Source organism: Manis javanica, chromosome 10, assembly GCF_040802235.1.
Source record: "Manis javanica isolate MJ-LG chromosome 10, MJ_LKY, whole genome shotgun sequence".
Taxonomy (NCBI): Eukaryota; Metazoa; Chordata; class Mammalia; order Pholidota; family Manidae; genus Manis; species Manis javanica.
The window spans coordinates 107,856,154-107,876,959 of NC_133165.1; the positions used below are offsets into that span (position 1 = coordinate 107,856,154).

The 20,806-nt window shown below is 55.3% G+C and overlaps 1 protein-coding gene across 2 annotated transcripts; it reads left to right on the forward strand.

Annotated features, from left to right (window-relative positions):
• Window positions 1–169: 169 nt before the first annotated feature.
• On the forward strand, window positions 170–19,804 carry MCM5 (minichromosome maintenance complex component 5). 2 transcript variants are annotated; one of them, XM_017667570.3, is made up of 17 exons: window positions 170–758; window positions 1,002–1,176; window positions 2,720–2,846; window positions 2,928–3,056; window positions 5,957–6,129; window positions 8,037–8,192; window positions 9,388–9,554; window positions 10,035–10,206; window positions 11,106–11,217; window positions 12,410–12,553; window positions 12,896–12,961; window positions 13,211–13,387; window positions 13,998–14,110; window positions 15,451–15,579; window positions 16,532–16,674; window positions 18,400–18,527; window positions 19,446–19,804. In XM_017667570.3, exons 2-17 carry the CDS (start codon window positions 1,010–1,012, stop codon window positions 19,545–19,547), a joined length of 2,205 nt encoding a protein of 734 aa, XP_017523059.2. In that variant the 5' UTR covers window positions 170–758; window positions 1,002–1,009; the 3' UTR covers window positions 19,548–19,804. The 2 variants fall into 2 exon arrangements, with proteins under 2 accessions (XP_017523059.2, XP_017523058.2); XM_017667569.3 differs by having other exon boundaries at window positions 172–783.
• The last annotated feature ends 1,002 nt before the right edge of the window (window positions 19,805–20,806 follow it).

Consider the following 20,806-nt stretch of genomic DNA (forward strand, 5'->3'; position numbering starts at 1 on the left):
TGGCCAATCCCAATTTTCGAGCTACGCTGGGTAACTCGTAGTGAAGTTTTCGTAAATTTTAAGCATCGCCAAATAATGAAAAATCTTTTAGTTAAAAGAAGAAGTCACCATTTAGGTCTAAGTAAACAACCTTGAGTTCCAACGTGGGGACACTTTGCGTCCCAGACGCGTTAAGACCAGCCGTGACGTGCTTCTGATTAGCCTCCGGCTTCCGGAAGCCCGTGTTCGGTGAGGGGCACGGAGCTGGTTCGCAGGCGGGCCGCGCCCTCCAGCAGCCGGAGGCAGCGGCTCACACCGGGCAGGCGAGGCGCTCACCGGAGCTCCAGCTTCCCAAGCCCTCGTCCTTCCACCCCAAGGCCCTGAATGGGGTCATTTTCCACGAGACTTTTACAAGGCTCGAGAAGAGTAAACAACGGGCGCTCACGAGCCGGCGCCGCCCTCCGGCCATCTTTGCGCCCGCCTCGCCCCGCCCCGCGCAGCGCCACCGCCTCCTCTTCCGTCAAAAGTTTCGCGCCAAATTGCCGATGCACAAAATGGAGCCCGGAAGACTCCAGGAATCGTAACGTCACGCGCCCCGCAGCCAATCCACTTCGGCTGCCGGCCCTGGAGGCGGGGCTTGAGGACGCTGAGCAGTCCAATCGTTGGCTGCGGAACCCCAGCGAACCAGTAGGGACACAGCGACCGCGGCATCTGACCGCGGCGTCTGGGTTTTTCCCGCGAAAGTCGTCTGCGGATCGTGGGGGTGCTTGTCTGTCTGGGTCCGTGGAGAGCGGGAAGGGAGAGGTGAGGCCGGCGGGTCTGGGGAGTGGGGAAAGGGAGCCGGCCTCACGGGGGTCACTGGCGTGTGCAGTAGGGGTGGGCAGGGGCTTCTGGGAAAGTTCGGGTCGCGCCCCGGCGGAGCTGGAGTTACCCCGGCCCGCACTGGGGGCCCACGACCCAGGCGTGTGAGCGGAGGCCGCGTGCCGCCCCCGGCCTTCTCCAGCTCATTGTCCCCGCTGCAGGCGCAGGCATGTCGGGCTTCGACGACCCCGGCATATTCTACAGCGACAGCTTCGGGGGGGACACAGCGGCCGATGAGGGGCAGGCCCGCAAATCGCAGCTGCAGAGGCGCTTCAAGGAGTTCCTGCGGCAGTACCGAGTGGGCACCGACCGCACCGGCTTCACCTTCAAATACAGGTGCCGGCTGGAACAGGGCAGGAGAGATGCGCCAACCAGCCCCTCTGTATAGGGCTGGGCACAGGGACCGCGTTGGCCTCGCGTCCTCACTCAGAGACTTGTGTCATATAGAGCGCGGATGGGGAAACAGGCCCGGAGAGGTGAGGGAGGCTCTCCTGGTCCCAGTCGGTTTCATTGGCCCTGGTTTCTGTGGCATATGGTTTTGTACCTGAAATAACTTTTGAATGACTCATCTGTTGAATGGGACTCCAGTAACCAGCTAGAACCAATTGGGCCTTTTGGTTCTTTATTCAATACTTGTTGGTGTCTTGCTGTCCTTCCATGTAATGTCTGTGCCCCTTTGTAAACTCAAGTTCTCTGGGTACAAAGGGGTGAAGATTGCAGTTAGGATTCATTCATTCATTCATTCATTCATTCATCTTTCCAGTCAGGCACCTTCTATTGATTGAGCACCTGCTGCATGTCAGGCACTGTTGCATGTGCTAGGGCTACATACTGAGTGAGTGAGGCCAGGTCCCTGCTTCTAGTCATTTTATTGCTCTTGTGCCAAAATCTCATAGGCCCAGCCCTAGGACTTTAAATGCAGAAAAGGTGAGTTTGCATGGCCAGACCAGTTATTTGCTGAGTGACTTCCAAGTGACAGTCTGCCTCAGTTTTTTCATCAGTAAAATGGGCATAGCTAACCCTACCGCCCCTTATTCATGCAGCAGCTGACAGTGGCTACCTGTGTGCCAGGCACTGAGATGTAAAGGTGAAAAGACACCATTTGCCCTCAGGGAGCTCATACATCAGTGGGAATGAGGCAGCGAGACCAACAAATAAACTGCAAGCTGATAATTGCCTCAAAGGAGGAATGTAAAAAAAGGCATCTGACTTGCAGAGGAGCCAAAGTTTGACCCTTGAGCTGAGAGAAGAGTTGTGGGGGTGGAATGCATTCCACATAGGAGCAGTTGCACGCATGGGCAGAGGTAGGGGTGGCTTCTTACAGCAAGGGGCTCTCTGGGCCTAGACTGGCCATTTTATATGGCTCTTGTACATAGGTAGAGGGGATGAGGCTGAGGAGCAGGCTGTGCATAGGACAGAGGTCCCCAAGAGTGTTTTTGAGGCAATAGTCTAATGAGATGCTCTGTAAAAAGTCTGGGGGTTGGCAAGATATGGTCTCTGCTGCTTCGGTGTCTAGGTTTGAGCCCTGTGTTTTGCTAGTCACTGAGAGAGAGAAAGGCTCCAGGGAGTCCTGCAATGAAAGAGGTGGTTTATAGCGAGAGTCTCCCAAGCTGACGTGTGTGCAGACTGCTGAGTGTTGAAAGAAGCTCCTGACGGTCTCATGGGCCTTCTGTGGGGCTTTCCTTGGAGGGTGCCTCAACTGGGTGCCAGGGGCCTTTATGGGACTAAATGGTGGGACCCCTAGAATTCCACCCGTGTCTGGGGAAAGTAGTGGTGGGTGGTGGTGGTGATGGTGTGGGCAGATTTGGGGTGCAGGTGCACCTCATCCAGTGTCAATTTCTTCTCTGTACCCTCCTCTGCCTGCCACCTTGCGTCCCAGGGATGAACTCAAGCGGCATTATAACCTGGGGGAATACTGGATCGAGGTGGAGATGGAGGACCTGGCCAGCTTTGACGAGGACCTGGCTGACCACTTGTATAAGCAACCAGCGGAGCACCTGCAGCTGGTGAGTGGGACCCCGACCGTGAGACCCCCAGGGCTGGTCCTGGTCTGGTCACTAACGGCTTGTCCCCTTCCTCCTCTCCAGCTGGAGGAAGCTGCCAAGGAGGTGGCTGATGAGGTGACCCGGCCGCGGCCCACTGGTGACGAGGCACTGCAGGACATCCAGGTCATGCTCAAGTCAGACGCCAGCCCGTCCATCATTCGTAGCCTGAAGGTGGGTCCACTTAGAAGCCAGTCAAGGTGGTGATGGCTGCTGCGAGGTGCAGATAGCTTTGGACACAGGCAGACCTGGGTGTCACCTGTGTGACCCTGAGCAGCTCATTTAACCTTTCAAGCCTGCTTCCTCCTCTGTAAAATGAACTCACCGGCCAGGTGTTTACTGGGTGCCTCCACTGGGTTGGGTCCTAAAGAAACAGCAGTGAACTAAATCACAAGCTCCAGTCCTCATCGAGTTTCTGTTTCCCTGGGCTGGGGGGAGACTGAGTGAACTAGGAACCTTCACCTGGGGTGGTTTAGATGATTGGAAACCTAATAGGAAAAAAGGAGGGTGCTGAGAAAGCGGGGGTGGGGTGGGGTGGGCTCTGAAAAAGAGACAGCTTCCTTGAGGAGGTGCCACGTGAGTGAGTTCTGCAAGGGAGCATGCACACAGCTGGGAGAGTGTACTAGGGAGCAGGGGGCAGCACAGCTTGTGCAAAGCCTGAGAGGTGAGCAGGGCATAGGGTGTTCAGGCCACACAGACGACAGACAGCGTGGCCGGAGCGATGAGGAAGCAGGAGCGGTTGGCAGGGCCGGTCTGTCATGTAGTTGTTTATTTTGTCTAACATATTTTCTGAGTGGTTGCTACATGGCAGGTGTTAGGCCAGACCTTCACTATAAACAGGTAGGCCTCTGCTCTCACTGAGCGCCTAGTGGGAGGGACAGACAGGGACACTGACGTGCTTGCAGGTACTGTGGTATGAGTCATGAACGGAAGGGAGAGATTGGGGTGGTGACTGGCCGAGGGAGGGGGTGTCTGAGGTAGTGATCTTGGGGCAGGTCTGAGTGAAGCCTAGTCTGCCATGTGACAGCTCCAGGAGAAGCAGGCACTGAGGGAGGGACAGTGGCGTGTTTCAAGGAACAGGAAAAAGCCAGGGTGGCTGGACCCCAGGGAGTAGGAGTTGGAGGACAGGAAGGGAGGGAAGGATGGAGAGGCCACACGGCCATGGCCTTTCCACGCTTGGGGAAGGAGCTTGGGTTCTGATTGAATCATGTAGGAAACCAGTGGAAGTTGAAGTATGAGAGTGAATTGGTTCTATTTTTTTTTTTTTTTGAGAGGGCATCTCTCATATTTATTGATCAAATGGTTGTTAACAACAATAAAATTCTGTGTAGGGGACTCAATGCACAATCATTAATCCACCCCAAGCCTAATTCGCAACAGTCTCCAATCTTCTGAAGCACAACGAACAAGTTCTTACATAGTCAATAAGTTCTTACATGGTGAACAGTGCAAGGGCAGTCATCACAGAAACTTTCGGTTTTGATCACGCATCATGAACTATAAACAATCAGGTCAAATATGAATATTCGTTTGATTTTTATACTTGATTTATACGTGAATCCCACATTTCTCCCTTAATATTTTTATTATTATTATTATTATTTTTTTAATAAAATGCTGAAGTGGTAGGTAGATGCAAGATAAAGGTAGAAAACATAGTTTAGTGCTGTAAGAGGGCAAATGTAGATGATCAGGTCTATGCCTGTAGACTAAGTATTGATCCAAGTTAGACAAGGGCAACAAAACATCCACGGATGCAGAAGATTTCTGTCAAAACGGGGGGTGAGTTTCTAAGCCTCACCTCTGTTGATCCCCAATTTCTCACCTGATGGCCCCCCTGCGACTGTGCCTGTCTTAGGTTGTTCCTCCCTTGAGGAATCTTACTCGTCTCTGGCTAGAATTGGTTCCATTTTTAAAGACCACCTGGCAGCCGTGTGGAAGGAGAACTCGCAGAATAGGCAGAAGCGGAAGCCAGGACAGCCGTGAGAGGAAGTGGCGGCGGCGATGGGCTTGTCCTTCAGTTGTGAGGCTATTCTGCAAATCAGATGCAATGATGCATGAGGCTCTGGTGTCCAAATGTAGCTAATGTCACGTCCTCATAGTGCACTGTGCACTGGCCCATCACTCGAATCCCTGCATACTGCAGCTCTGTCGGGGTCCCTGTCAAGCCTTCCGTGCTTAGCATGAAGGCCAGTCTGTTCCAGAAGCAGGGCTGTGGGCTCCTGAGGCTGTGGAGCATCTCGGCTTCATCTCTGTATTCCCAGCACCAGACTGGGACCGTGTTTGGAACCAAACTGAGTATCACACGTTTGCCTGTCACAGTGACACTGGACTTGCTGTTTGGACGTTGGACTTTGTTGTGTTGGGACAGTTGTTTGATCAGAGAAGCGAGCCTCCTTTCCTCTTCCCAGACTCACTGGGAACACGGTGAATCGCCTGCGTTGGGTGATGGCACCCTCTCCAGAAGGATCCCTTGTCAGGATGGTGTAGAGGGGCTGAGACAATCCCTGTCCTTGCCAGCTCTGGAATTCTGGAAAGCCAGGATACCTGCAGCTTTGTAGATTGTTTCTTAGAAAACATGCTCTGTGGTTGTTCCAACAGTTCCAGTGACCCAGGTCATGGTAGGCACGTGGGGCCTTGGCCTCATTCATCACCAGGCCAGCCTCCTTCCAGTGTTTTTCACTTCTCCACCTCCCAGGCTTTGAGGGGGCCTTAGGATGAACCCATAGGCTGCCTGTCTGCCAAGAAAACCTATCAGGAAAACCTTCCCGGTACCATCCCAGAAACAACGATCAACTTCCTTGCTTTTTGCTTTTTATTATAAAAAATTACACACACAAAAAAGGAGAGAATAGTGTAATGAATTCCATATACCTTCACCTAAATTTGATGGAGAAAGCCTTACTTGCTTTCTCCTTTATTTTTACTTACTTTTTTGCTAAAGTGTTTCAAATTACAGATGTGGCACTTTGTCCTGAAATAATTAAGTATGCATTTAAAAAAGATTTTCATACATAATCCCAGGTGTCCCTGGCTCCCTCTAACCAGCCACTCTCCCACTGGCTCTGTTGCAGTCTGACATGATGTCACACCTAGTAAAGATCCCTGGCATTATCATCTCGGCCTCTGGGGTCCGCGCCAGGGCCACCCGCATCTCCATCCAGTGCCGCAGCTGCCGCAACACGCTCACCAACATCGCCATGCGCCCTGGCCTGGAGGGCTACGCCCTGCCCAGGAAGTGCAACACGTGAGTGGGCCGAGGCAGTGTGGGGCTTGACAGCTGAATGGCTGATCTTGGGGCTCAGATCTAGGAACTGGGTGTCCCTCTACATTGGTGGGTTTTGCTCCCACCAGGACATCGGTAACTTGTGCACGAGCTCCGGGTTGGGAGGGAGAAGCGGTCCCAGGGAATGAGTTTATCTGGGGTCTTCTAAAGCAAACTGGCTTGTCGAAGCCATTAGCAGGGACCAGGGACACAGCCACACTTATTTACATATTGCTGTTGGTTTCATTTGCATTACAAAGGCAGAGGGTGTGGCCTCTTGGCTCACGCAACCAAAGCTACCCTCTGGCCCCAATGGAAGATGATTGCCATCCCCAATCTGAAGGGCCCCCAGCCGTCTCCCAGGCTGCTGGGCGTTAGTCTCTGCTGCTTTCCAGCAGCTTCCTGACCTAAATGTTGCAGTGCCCCAGAGCTCAGCCACACTTCTGGATTCTACACTCACTCCTAGGTGATCTCAGGCTTTAATTACTGTCTATACAGAGGACACTCAAATGTGTCTCTCTGCTGAACTCCAGATTCCCATTCAGCTGCCCGCCAGACACCGCCACATGGGTGTCTAATGGGCATCACTGACTTGAACATGTGCCATAGTGAACCGATGCCATCTCACCCCCAGATCTGCCCTTCTGCACCTCACTGCCAGATGGAAATGCCAACTTTTCAGGTGTTCAGGTCCAAATCCTGGTCTCATGGTTCGTCCCATCTTTTTTTTTTTATTATTAAGGTATCATTGATATACACTCTTATGAAGGTTTCACAGGTTTGTCCATCTTGCATGCAATCGGGAAGTCCTTGGCCCTGCCCTTCAGCTTGTATGTAGAGTCAGACCATGTTTTACGTCCTTTGGCACGTCTGCTGGGTTCCATGCTGTTGTCTCTGGCTCTGGAACGGCGATCCCTTTGGGGCCACTCTCACCCCCCACCCCCACCCCAATTGGTTCTCCACCAGCAGCTGGGTGACCCTTTACCCCGCAGGTGATGCCGGTGTTTCCGTCTCACCGGAGTCGGGGCCTGTCGGGGCCTGCATGGCCCCCATGTCTGCTCCCAGCTCCCTCGGGCCCCTGTCCTCCCTCCTCCAGGCCCAGCCCTGCTGCCTCCCTCCTGTTTCTGGCGTACACTGAGCACACTCCAGTCGCAGGGCCTTTGACCTTGCTACTCCCCCACCCAGAACGTTCTTCCCTCTGACCTCCGTGCCCTGACATCGCCCTGTAGCTTTCTGCTCAGATGTCAGCCTGCTCAGCTGCCTGCCCAGACCTTCCCTCTGCTCTGTGCGCGTGGCACCGGGTCACTCGTCTCTCGCTGCCTTCTTGGGCGCATGGAGCACTGTCTGTCCCTCTTCTACATCATTACCGCTGCTTTGTCTTTTCAGTCTCCCGTCTAGAACTTGAGTTCCATAAAGGTGGGACTTGGTTCACTGCTGTGTCCACAGCACCTGGAATAGTGCCTGGCACTTAGTAGGGGCTTGCTATGACATTGCTGTAATAGTTGAACGCTGACTCCATCGCGTAGGGTTTATGGAGGCCTGGCCCCTGAGAATGTTCACAAGGTGCCCAGACCCTCACTGAGAGGCCGGGATTTCTGTGGGGCTTTGGTAATACCACTGCTGTCTGGCCCCTCTTTACTGTAGGGACACTGAGAGAGCTCCAGGGGTCCGGGAGTGTGACAAGTTAATAGGAAGCAGGCATCCCTGCACCTAATCTGTTGTGCTGGTCTCCCCAGAGCCACCCTACTTTTTGGGTGGCCTTCCCCTAGCTTATCCTGGAGACCCTCAACTTGCTGCTGACCTCGTCCTGTTGCTGACCCCTGGGATGGACTCCCTAGGCTTTGGGTTCCCAGGGTAGCCCTGGTGACCCTTACTCTGCCCCCTTACAGGGATCAGGCCGGGCGCCCCAAGTGCCCCCTGGACCCGTACTTCATCATGCCCGACAAATGCAAGTGTGTGGACTTCCAGACCCTGAAGCTGCAGGAGCTGCCTGACGCGGTGCCTCACGGCGAGATGCCCAGACACATGCAGCTCTACTGCGACCGGTGAGACGGCCGGCCTGGCACCCACGAGGGCGGCCGACCCTGGCTGTGGGCCTTGGCATGTGGTGGGCAGGGAGGGGAGCAAGGCTGCTTAGGGGACATTTCTTCTGTGCCTGGAGCTCCCGTGCATCTCCTATCATCTTGTGCATCTCCTATCATCTTGTCTCCTTTATTTTGCAGATGAGGAAATGTAACTGCCTCAGGGAGGGAGGCTGGGCTTTGAGCCTGTGCTCTTTCTGGGAGAATCTGGCTCCCTGAAGTGGGCAGCCCAAGGTGTGCAGGGAGATCAGCAGCTGGGACAGCCTCTGCCCAGCCGGATGCCCCCACCCTGGCCCCCACCCTAGCCGTTCTGTTAAGATTCTGAGTGATTGGAAAGGGAGGAGGGTGCTGGGCTGGAGCCTGGGAGGAGGGCTTGTGGGTGGTGGGTAGTGTTTGTAGCCGGGGCTGTGCCCCCTGCCCTGCACGTAGCTGTGCTGGGGGTGGCGGTCTTTCTGAGGAGCGGGTCCCTAGGCTTCGTCAGCTTCATCAGTGGCAGTGCAAAGCGGAGGAATGAGACTCCCCAGCAAGTTGCATGAGCGCTTTCAGCCTTGGTTTCCCTGTCAGTTACGCGGGGATGGTGACAGTCCTTCGTCTCTCGTTGGGCTGTTGGGAAATTTCAATTGGAAAATGCATGTGGAGTGTTTAACACAGTTCCTTAATACACAGTTGATACTGAGAATTTATTAGGCCCTTCCCAAGCAGCCTGTGATCCACAAAGCTGAAGACGTCGGGGTGTGGGAAGAAAGGAGTCATAGAATCCTCTCATAGAACATTAACGATGATGTGATGGCTTTTTGTGGGATGTGACTTTCTGCTCTGTGAAGCATTTCTGGGGCTTCTGAGGGCTGGGGGTGGGCTGGGGGTGGCTAGCAGGACCCTGCCCTCCGACCTCATGCAGCCTAGCCGATGAGATTCAAAGGCAGTGGCAAGGGCAGGCCACCACCACGACCAGGATTGTCAGTACCACCCTCCAAGCCGTAGAGCCTTCGGGCCTCAGTTCTGTCGTGATGGGGACCCTGCGGGGTGGAGCAATCTGGAGCCAGCTCAGGCTGTGATGCCTCTGATGGAATTGCTAAGGTGGACTGTGACCAGGACAGAGTGGGGGTCAGGACCTCACTGTCCCCACCGGGCTCTCACCTTTGCCCTTTCTTCCCCTTAGGTACCTGTGTGACAAGGTTGTTCCTGGAAACAGGGTCACCATCATGGGCATCTACTCTATTAAGAAGTTTGGCCTGACTTCCAGCAGGGGCCGAGACAGGGTGGGCGTGGGCATCCGGAGCTCCTACATCCGGGTCCTGGGCATCCAGGTGGACACAGATGGCTCCGGTGAGTTGGCTTTGATTCCTGCCTGCCTGGCCTGCCAGAGGTGGTGCTATACCCTGGGCCGAGCCCCTGCCATTTCTTCCCTGGGTTATCGTTGGGCCTCTTCCTGGTCTTGCTGTCTCCAGCCATGCCCCTGGATTTTCTGTTCTGCACAGTAGCCAGGGTGAGCTGCTGTCATAACTAAAGATAGCCATGTCAGTCCTTGGCTGGTTAGGCAGCCTCTCGGCAAGATCAAGGTCTTCACAGTGGTTCCCCTAGGGCCTCTGTGGCCTCAGGTCCCCCTCCACCCTTCCCCTCACTGGCCCCTGCACACAGGCCCTCTCCTGAGGGGAGAACTGGCTTCTGTCTGCTCAAACTGTGCTGTCTGGGCTTGGAGGCCCTGCCCTCTGGGAGGCTCTGAGCTGAGGCCAGATGGGGGGGCTGGGGGGGCTGCAGCAGGTGCTCCATCCACAGCACTCATGCCTGCCCTCCCTGCCCTCCCAGGCCGCAGCTTTGCCACGGCTGTGACCCCGCAGGAGGAGGAAGAGTTCCGGCGCCTGGCCAGTCTCCCCAACATCTACGAGGTCATCTCCAAGAGCATTGCCCCCTCCATCTTTGGGGGCACAGACATGAAGAAGGCCATCGCCTGCCTGCTCTTTGGGGGTTCCCGAAAGAGGTGGGGTCCAGGAACCCCCAGGTCTGGGGAGGGGATGGGAGACTTGGCCCATAGGAGGACAGTTACCAGGTGGTCAGGGCTGGAATGTTCTGTCCAGTTTCCCAGGACCTTCAGCCCAGGCACTTTCCCTGACTCGCAGGCTTGTCAGCTGGTTGGTGTCTAATCCATGCTCTCTTTTCCAGAGAGGCCCTCCAGCCCTGGCTAGGGGGTGGATTGGGGGTACCTGGCAAGTGCAGTGGGGAGAGCTCTGGGCTCAGAGTCTGGAGACCAGGGATAAGATCTCTGTTTTCCTGTTTACTGTGTGACCTTGGGTAAGAGACACCATCTCTCTGAACCGGTTTCCACATGAACAAAGCAGGTGGGAACCTAACACAAAAGGACATTATGCATCCTTTTCAAACTAAAATGACAGAGGTATAGAAAATAATAATGCCAGCAGCTACCATTTACTGCATTCTTACCACCTGCTGGGCCTTCTGCTATGTGCTATTATGTGTCTGAAATCCAGTCAGTCTTCACAGTGACCCTGTGAGAAAGCTACAACCCAGCCCATTTTACAGATGAGGAAGCTGATGCATAGACAGCTAAGGGGACGTGTGTGGACCCCTAGCAGCTGCCCTGCCTTCCTTCCAGCTGCTAGGGTTGTTTATCAGAGCCTTTGTGTGTGTGCCCTAACCCTAGGCACCATTTCTGTTGATCCTTCGTTGTTAGCATGGGTGAGGCCAGGGGACACAGCAGGCCAAGAATGTGGGTCTCACTCAGCCAGAGCCCCTGCCTTCGTCCCTGCTCTAAGGGTAGTGTTGGGGGTCGGAGGGGGCAACTGCCAGTCTGCCATGTGACCTCCCCGAGTCCCGGCTCCTGGTGGATGCTGTGTGGTTTACCTGCCTGAACTCCCGCAGGCTCCCTGACGGACTCACTCGCCGAGGAGACATCAACCTGCTGATGTTGGGGGACCCAGGGACGGCCAAGTCCCAGCTGCTTAAGTTTGTGGAGAAGTGTTCTCCTATCGGGGTGAGTGCCCTTGACCAGCCACTGTCCACCTCGGTGGCCCCAGCAGGAAGCCAGGCTGCAGGCAGGACTGCTGGGTCACCGGGAACCTCTTCCTCTCCTGGGCAAGAGAGCCCCAGTGGGTGTGTGTGGGTCTGGGGCAGAGGGTAGGGCTCTGGACTGAGACAGGGTGGCGCTTGGGTGTCAGCTTGGCCAGTAACTGGCTGTGGACCTTGAGCAAGTCACCTCCTCTCCCTGAGCCTGCATTCATCCACCCACTCAGTCATCACAGTGACAACAGTCATGGCTAAAATCAAGTGCCAGGACTGTTTGAAGTGTTGTACAAATTTTACTCAGTTAAATCTCCCTTCAGTGCTTTGCGGTCAGGACTCTGACTCCTGCTTATGGAGGAGGAAGTGGGTACAGGGTAGTTCAAGGACCCAGTGAGGCAGTTGTAGCCCAGGATTGGAACCAAGGGTGTGGTGGGCTGGGGCCCTGGGGCAGTGATTGGGTCAGAGTGCAGCCAGGATGACCGCGCACTCAGTGGCGCAGGGCTGTACAGGTGGGAGGTGTCTGGCTGGACGGCGAGTGCGGTGTTCCATGCAGGTTGCTATCCGTGTGAGCCACACACGGAGCCACAGCTGTGACGTACATCTTCCAGTAGCTGCACAATAAAGTGGAAGTGAAATATTTGTTTAGCCCAATATATCTAAAACATTATTTCAATATGTAACTTAATATAAAAAAAATTGAGATACTATACATTCCTTTTTTAGCACTAAGTTTGAAATCTGTGTGTGTTACACTTAAGCACATCTTGCCACAGTTCAAGGACTCAGTGGCATGCAGGTGTGTGCAGAGATGATGGGACTTGGTGGGAGAAGCCTTTTCCCTGGGAGTCAGGAGTCTGTCCCCGCCCTGAGGCCACCCGGAAGTGTGTCGCTCCTCTCCTGGGGGCTTCCGCTTGCTCCTCTGTGAGCCGAGCCCCCAAGGCTGCCTCAAGGCTGTGGGGGCCTCAGGTGGGCGGTGGATGTGAATGACCCTGGGGGAGAGCCGCCAGGTCCGAGTCTGCCAGGGTGACCTCCCTGTCCAGAGGGAGGACACTGAGCAGCCAGCTTTGATGTGTGGCCTGGAGCGAGCCACAGCCTTAACGGGGGTCAGAGCACGGAGCTGGGCTGTGTGGGTCCTGACACCCCCATGCTGTTGCTCTCCCCAGGTGTACACGTCTGGGAAGGGCAGCAGTGCGGCTGGCCTGACCGCGTCAGTGATGAGGGACCCCTCGTCCCGGAACTTTGTCATGGAGGGTGGAGCCATGGTCCTGGCCGACGGTGGGGTTGTCTGTATCGATGAGTTTGACAAGGTGAGTCTGGCAGGGTGAGGGGATGGCTGGAAGGTAGGTGGCGTCTAGTGTGTGGCTGGGGGTTGTGGCCTCCCGTGTTTGGACAGCAGGAACTGGGAGGCTGGTATTCAGTCCCGTACCTGTCACTACAGGGAAGTAGGCTGAGCTCTCTGAGCCTCAGTTTCTGCATCTGGAGAGTGGGGAGAGGAGAGCCAAGCCCAGAGAGTTGTCGCTGACGAGAGGTGACCCAGTTCCTGCCATTGGGCTGGCCCAGAGTTGGGACTTGGGAGGGTGGCTGCTACAGTTTTCCTGCCACTGTTCCTCCACCCTCCTCGCCCGGGTCTGATGGATGTTTCTCTGCAGATGCGAGAGGACGACCGTGTGGCAATCCATGAGGCCATGGAGCAGCAGACCATCTCTATTGCCAAAGTGAGCAGCCCCCGCTGGGGAGAGCAGCCTGGCCCAGCCGTGCTTAGAGTGCCGGGAGGAGCCAGGGTTGGGGCCAGACACGGGTGCTCGGGCCGCTCGGAGGGGCTGAGGCCGTGTCCTGTTTGCTGGCCTCTGCTGGCAGCAGGCCTGGCTTCATGCTTGTGTGCGTGTGTGCGGCTGTGTGTGCATGCATGACGGATGCATCCCCGGGCTCTTAACTACCATCCACCCGCCCCCCTCCCGTCTCAGGCCGGGATCACCACCACCCTCAACTCCCGCTGCTCCGTTCTGGCTGCTGCCAACTCGGTGTTCGGTCGCTGGGATGAGACGAAGGGCGAGGACAACATTGACTTCATGCCCACCATCTTGTCCCGTTTTGACATGATCTTCATCGTCAAGGATGAGCACAACGAGGAGAGGGATGTGGTGCGTTGGGGGCTGTGCTTGGGGCCGCAGGGCCGGGCTCCAGCCAGGTCCACAGTTCTGGAAGAGGCCAATCTAGGGGCTTGGCGAGGGGTCCTGACCATCAGATTGGTCTGTACGTGGCAGCCAAGGAGATGGCAGCTGCGGACCTTAGAGAGCCTTGAACTAGGGCACCAGAGTCCCGCTTCCCCTGTGAGAGTGTGCTCTGCGATTTAGGGTGAATTGCCTGTCCCTTGTGTTAAACTAGGGAGTGGACCTATGGCTGCAAGTAACAGGACCCCAATTCTGGCTAGTAAATTTCAGAAGGAACTCCCGGCTTATGTAACAGACAAGCCTTGGAGGCCCTGCTGGCCCCGGTCTCTGTGTCAGTGGGGCCCCCTCTGTCCACAGCGCCGCTCTGCCTCTGTGGTGGGGGCTTGTTCTCACAGCTGCTCCCCGTGTGGCGGCAGAGAAGGCCCTGGCAGCCCCGGATGTTGTCTCAGCAGCTCACAGCCCCCACGGAGAGAGGGGCCCCCTCCTCTCCATTAGATGGAGCCCCACCTGCTCTCCTCTGTCTGGGGGCCCAGGCCTGGGAGGGCCTGTAGGCTGAGCCAGTGTTCCCTGTGACTCCCAGATGCTGGCCAAGCACGTCATCACCCTGCACATGAGCGCACTGACACAGACCCAGGCTGTGGAGGGTGAGCTCGACCTGGCCACGCTGAAGAAGTTCATCGCCTATTGCCGAGTGTGAGTGCTGGACGCAGGCCCTGAGGGGTGGGAGAAGACGAGGTTCCTTGGGTCTGCTGCTCATGCAGGAGGCCCTTCTTGGGGCTTTAGTTCTCCTCTCTGACCCTGCATAGGTCAGCGCTTGGCCTCAGTTTCCTCATCTCCAAAATAAGCATGTAGGATTCAGATGGTCTTGAGGGTCCCTTGACTCTGACAGGCAGGGAGGCAGTGCAGCATTGGGCTCTGGTAACTCCTGCCTGACCCCCGGGCCCCCATTTGACCTTGGGCAGCTTGCCCTCTGAGCCTCAGATTCCCTTCATTGGTGTTTGCTCGAGTTTGCTAGTGTAAGAATTGTATAAGCTGATGAGTAAGTGCTTGGCACAGCCCTGCACACAGTAAATAGTAAATGGAAGCTGCAACTTTAATTATTGTTATTCTCACAGATTGCTGTTAATTGTAGTCATACATGTAGTACTTACTCGTGTTATGATTCTCTGAGTATATTTGTGTGTAACTGAACTTTAGCACTCCCCTAAAACCAACAAGGTTGGTAATCTGTTCCGTTTTATAGGTGGTAAAGCTGAGGCACAGAAAGGTTAAGTAACTTGTCCAAGGTCACAGGTAGGAGGTGGTGGAGCCAGGATTTGAATGCAGGTACCTGGCTCCAGAGGCTGTGATTTTAGCCACCGTAACAAGATGCTGGACATACATTCATTGTTGCTGAGCATCCTGGGGGCGTCATTGCATATCACGTCCCCAAATGTGTCAGTGGAAGACCACTGTGAGCCACTGTCCAGTGGCCCTGTGCCATGTGACAATGCTGTTGTCCTGTACTGTGTATGGGGCAATGCTGCCTCCTGGCGAGATGTCGCATAACATGCAACAGTCCAGGGGGAGGATTTTCACCCCCTGCAGATAGGCCTGGCTTTCCTTCACCTATTTTCTGCCAAAGGTGCCTGTTTTTCTCTCCCAGTGTTAATTTCTGGCACCTGCTTGTTCCACATTTTACTTAACTCCCTTCTAAATGATGCACCCAGCCTGTGTGAGCAGGCAGCTGTGGTGTGGAGGGAATGAGCAGCACCCCCTGGGGAGCACAGCCTGGCCCAGCCGTGCTTTGAGTGCCGGGAGGAGCCAGGGTTGGGGCCAGACGCAGGTGCTCAGGCTGCTCGGAGGGGCTGAGGCCGAGTCCTGTTTGCTGGCCTCTCCTGGCAGCAGGCCTGGCTTCATGCTTGCGTGCATGTGTGTGACTGCGTGAGCAGGCAGCTGTGGTGTGGAGGCAAGCTGACAGAAGCCGGGGGACAGGGTGGGTGCCCCTGGATTTCTTCCTGGCCTCACAGCTGCTGCTCCCCGCTGTTCTGCAGGCGGTGTGGCCCCCGGCTCTCAGCAGAGGCAGCGGAAAAGCTGAAGAACCGGTACATCATCATGCGGAGCGGGGCCCGTCAGCACGAGAGAGACAGTGACCGACGCTCCAGCATCCCCATCACTGTGCGGTGAGCAGGCGGGGCACCTCGAGCACAGGGTGGGTTGTGCTCAGGGGCCAGGGTTCCTGCTCAGCCACACAGCGCCAGCTCTTGGCAAGGGCTGCCGGGCAGGGGGCTCCTAGGATACTGGACAGAGTGGCCTCCCTGATTGTGTGGCTTGCTTTGTTTAAGGTTGGGAAAACCTGGAAGCTTCCTTTCTGAACTTCTGGCTTCTCTGATCGCAGAGAAGCCTGATCCAGGCATGGGAGTCGAGACCTGGGTCCTATGGCCTAGCCCACTGTGTGACTGCAGGGAAATTGCTTTCCTTTTCTTGATCTCAGTTTTCTTAGCCCTTAACTCTTGTCATTCTTGTGACTTCAGTCAGTATGGTGATTAAGGGCTTGGACCTACCTGGTTTGAGTACTGCCTCCAGCACTGATTAGTTAGAAGTGGTCTTGGCTAAATGTAATGGAAAATCCAATAAGCTAGCTCAAGTAAATAGGAAGTTCATTACTCTCTTATGTAAAGACGTTTGTAGGCAGGTGGTCCAGGACTGGTGTGATAGTTCCTCAGTCATCAGCAGCTTGGGCCCCTTTAGGCTCACCTTTATTCTCAGTCCAAGATGGTTGCTGGAACTTCAGCCATCACCTCTGCATCCCAGGTATCAGGAGAGGAAGGAAAAGAAGGGCCTACCTTTTAAGGACACTTCCTGAAATTCCCGCAAAATATTTGGACTTAAAACTTACTGGCCACGCCTTAGTCTCACTAAGGTGATACATGTAGATGCAAGAGAGGCCGGGAAATGTCTGTTAGCTGAGTGCCATGTGCCAGAATAAAAATTGGGGTTCCATTACTAAGGAGCAAAGGGAGATGGGTCACAGAGACAGTGCGCAGTCTCCTTGGGCAGGCACCTCCTGATGTCGGGGCAGGACGGGAGGGAAGGTGGGCTGAGTCCCCCTGGCACCCCGTTGCTCCTCCACAGGCAGCTGGAAGCCATCGTGCGCATCGCCGAGGCCCTCAGCAAGATGAAGCTGCAGCCTTTCGCCGCGGAGGCGGACGTGGAGGAGGCCCTGCGGCTCTTCCAAGTGTCCACACTGGATGCTGCCTTGTCCGGCACCCTGTCAGGTGAGCAGACGCAGAGCCAGGCCGGCCGGGCCATGGCTCCCAGCTCAGGGCTGTGCGGCAGCTTGGAGGGGTTACTGCTCCTCTGCATGTGCCGAGCGTCTCTGAGCACCCTCCTGGCAAGAAGCCCTTCTCTCCCATTTTCTCCCTCCAGCCATTTCCCTCCTTGATGGGAAGGAGCACTGGGTCACTGAGCTGCCTTTGGTTCAGAGCCGTTGTCGGCACTAGTGCTTGTAGAGTTGGTAACCGTGGGGAGTGCTTCCAAAGCGCTTTGCCTCGTTTTACTTCCAGCTGCCCCTTGGATGCCAGGCTGGCACTTAGAGATGAGTGTTAGGCTTTTTCATGGTGCCCAAGGTCACTGTTTGCTTAAGTAGGATGCAGGTCTCTCAACTCCTAGGCCGGCATAGGCTGAACAGCAGTAAGTCACACGGCTTGCTTCCCACTCAGCCTTTCAGCAGACTTTTCTGGAGGCCTGATTATGTGCCAGGTTGTCCTGGATAAATTCATTCCTTCATCTGCCTAATTACTGCTTAGTGTTGCCCAGGCAAATACTGTTGTAGGTGCTGGCAGTATAAGGTGAACGGACTCAAAGTCCCTCCCTTACGGGTTCTCACTCTAGATGGGGAGAGACACAGCGAAGAAAAGAAGAGATTCGGTTCAGGTAGTGACAACTAGTGCGGGAGGCTCTGCCAGGCCAGATGTGTTGGAGAAAGATGGGGGTGCCTCTGCATCAGGTGGTCAGGGATGGCCTCCCTGAGGAGGTGACGTTAAGCAAGACGTGAGGAAATGTGGCTCCCTGGTGGGGAAGATCACCCTAGGTAGCGGGAAGGCTGAGTGCCTAGACCCCAAGGAGGGAGTAGGCTTGGCATGTTCAAGAGCCCGTGTGGCTGGAGCCAGGGGAGTTCTGGTCACCCCTGTCCTCCCACTGGTGAAGACAGCCTCTGCCCTGGAGGAGACCTTTGCTAATGGACACCTGTAGGGGGTGCTGAGGGCACAGAAGACAGGTGTGATTTGGGGTAGAGAAATTTGAGTTGGGCCTTGCCGGCTGTGTAGGAGTTTGCCTTGCAGACTCATTGCAGCCCTGAGCCTTAAAGTCCCTTCCTGTGATCTCCCCGCCACGGCTCCACCCGCTCTTTAGCTGAAACACTAAGGCTCAGGCCTGGGTCAGCAGGGGAGGCCCACCCTGCAGCACTGGTTGGAAATGGTGAGCCCCCTGCTGGCTGGTCTGCTCGGGGCACCTCACAGCTGTGATCTCCAGGGCAGCCTGCTCTCCCTTCTGGGTCACTGATGGGTCCCTGCTGCCTGGGGTGCATGTGTCACATCACAGTCAGCTTGTGAGCTCCTCAGAGCCCTCCAGTGGCTGCTCCTCTCAGCAGAATCAAAGCACAGCCCAGGTCATGGCCGTCGGGAGCCCACAGGACCTAGCTGCCCTCTGGACCGGGTTCTGAATGAGTTAGCCATGTTCCTGCCTGCACGCCTTTGCTCCTGCCTCCCCGTTTGTCTGAAGCATCCTCCCCGACGTGTTGGCCTTGTCCCCTGAGTTCAGGTCTGCTCAGCTGGCTACTCAGTGGGGTTCTTGCAGTCTCCTATTCCCCTTCCTCAAGTTTCAACCTCTTCTGGGCCTGGCTCTGGCCACTCTTCCCTGGGTCAGAGGCTTCCATCTCTTCAGGCCGCCTGCTGGGGGCAGACGGAATCCCCACCCACCTGTCCCCCTTCTCATGCCCACAGGGGTGGAGGGCTTCACCAGCCAGGAGGACCAGGAGATGCTGAGCCGCATAGAGAAGCAGCTCAAGCGCCGCTTTGCCATTGGCTCGCAGGTGTCGGAGTACAGCATCATCCAGGACTTCACCAAGCAGGTGGGCCTTCCCCGTGGCCGGGTTCCCACCCACCTCCCACGACCTGTTGCTCAGCAGACAGGCTGGCATGGGGAGGGGATAGCCGTTCCTCACCCCAGACCTGTTCCCATCCTAGGGAGGCACTAGGGACTGCTTCAGTCCGGGGCAGGGAAATTTTGTCTGTCCCTTAGGGAGAGAGGACAGGTGGCTGCGTTCTGGTAGAACCACAGGCTTCCTCCAGCCTTTTCCACCTCTCCCTTCCCTGCATTGGCCAGCTGTCGTGGGGTGGGGAGGGGCAGAGCCACGAGGGTGAGCTGGCCAGCTCACTGGGCACGGTGCTCTTTACACCATAGAGAAGGAAATGGAACCTTCTAGATGCTATGGACAACTTAACTATCTTTAAAAGTCACAGGACCAATCCTAGTTTCTGGTCCTAGCTTTTTTCTGTGTGTGTCATCTCACGTTGATCCTTAGAGCAGTTGTTCACAGTAGGGGCATCATGCCCGCTTTCAGGTAAGCACACTGAGGCTTCAAGGGGCTACGGGTGTTAGGAGTGTCAGTTCTAGAGTCAGAAGGACTTGATTGAAGTCCCAGTGCTGCCACTTAATTACTGTGTGACTTTGAGCAAGTGCCTTAGCTTCTCTGTGCCTCCTTTTCCTCCCTGTAAAAATAGGGAAAATCTCAGTACCAGTTGCATAGGGTTGTAGGGTAGAACGAACAAATGTATGTGGAGCCTTAGAACAGTGCCTGGCACATCGTAGGTGCTCAGGAAGTGTGATCCTTACCCGCACGGAGATGGGGTGTGAAGGCCTTTTATAAACTGGAAGGTTCTCTGTGAGCAGGGAGATATGTGGGCTCTGCAGGGTCCAGTGGGTGGGCCGGTGGGGTGTTCTGGGATCCCTGCAGGAGGCCCGCTCTGCATCCACCTGTGTCCTGCAGAAATACCCGGAGCACGCCATCCACAAGGTGCTGCAGCTTATGCTGCGGCGGGGTGAGATCCAGCATCGCCTGCAGCGCAAGGTTCTCTACCGCCTCAAATGAGCCCTCGCCAGTCCGCCGGCTCGCTCACGCCGCCTCCTGTGTGTCCTGCAGCAGGAATGTCGCTGTCCCTTCTGCGTCCCCATGGCCATCTCCTTGCATTTCCCACACGCTCCTCTGCCCCTGCACGGAGGGGTCCACACCCACCCTGGAGGAAGGAGTGTCCTGCCCTGTGTCACTGCCTCTGACGTCTGCCTTTGATGCAGGTCCAGGAAATGTGCTTTTGGAGTTTGGAATAATAAAGCTGTGATGTGTTTGGATGTCTGGACTTCTGCACCAGTTAGCCTGTCACCCCCATCCTGCCTTGAAGGCAGGGCGAGTGTTGGGGCAGGATAAGAGTTGGAGCCAGACAGACCTGGGTTTCTGACCTGCATCTGCTGCTGAGGCTGCTGGGCAGGGCACTTACCCTTTGTCTCCAGGTTCTTGAACTGCTTAATGGGGATAATACACTGGCTTGTGAGACTTCAACAGGATAACAGTGTGTGTGGAGGTGCTTTGTGAAGTCTGTAAGTTTGACCTGCCTCAGCTGTTCCCCACTGTAGTGAGTAGTTAGGAGTGGTGGTTTTGCATCGGCCTGGCTGGATTCAGCAAGCTGTGCTGTGCCTCGGTTCCTAGTCTGTAAACAGGGATGACACTGTTTCCTGCTGTGCAGGGCTGTGTGTGCTAGTGAAGTGCCGGGCAGGACCAGGCGGTGTGGTGAGACTAGTGGTGGTCGTGGGTATTTGGGGAGTGGATTCCCACTGGGCCTTAGAGCAGAGCTGCTGGCGTTTGTAGGTTCTTTAGTTTCCACCGTCCACCCACAAGCTGTGTGGCCTTGGGTGAGGCCTTTGACTTCTCTGGACCTGAGGGTTTTTGGGGATATGCCATAATTTATTTTGTAACGTCCTTTTCTCTTGTCAAGTTGGCATTCATCAGCACACAAAATTACACTTTTTTTCGTGGTGATTAGAACTTTTAAGATCTTCTCAGCAACTTTCAGATCTCCAATACAACATTATTAACCATAGTCACCATCCTCTACGTTACATCCCCAGGACTGACTGACTCTGTAGGAATTCGGTACCTTTTGATCCCCTTCATCCATTTTTCCCTCACCACCTCTGCAAACCAGCAATCTGTTCTGTATGTCTAGGAGACTGGGGGTGGGGAGGTGTTTGCGTCTTTTTTTTTTTCTTCTTCTTTTAGGTTCCAAATATAAATGAGCTCATAAGGTATTTGTCTTTCTCTTGACTTATTTTTGCTTAACATCATGTCCTCCAGGT

What these genes read in the sequence shown, in the direction of transcription:
- MCM5 (XM_017667570.3), top strand. Translation starts at nt 1,010, where the DNA reads ATGTCGGGCTTCGACGACCCCGGCATATTCTACAGCGACAGCTTCGGG. An exon ending in TTTGGGGGTTCCCGAAAGAG is followed by an intron (nt 10,207 to 11,105) that starts GTGGGGTCCAGG and finishes GAACTCCCGCAG; the next exon opens with GCTCCCTGACGGACTCACTC. An exon ending in CTTGTCCGGCACCCTGTCAG is followed by an intron (nt 16,675 to 18,399) that starts GTGAGCAGACGC and finishes TCATGCCCACAG; the next exon opens with GGGTGGAGGGCTTCACCAGC.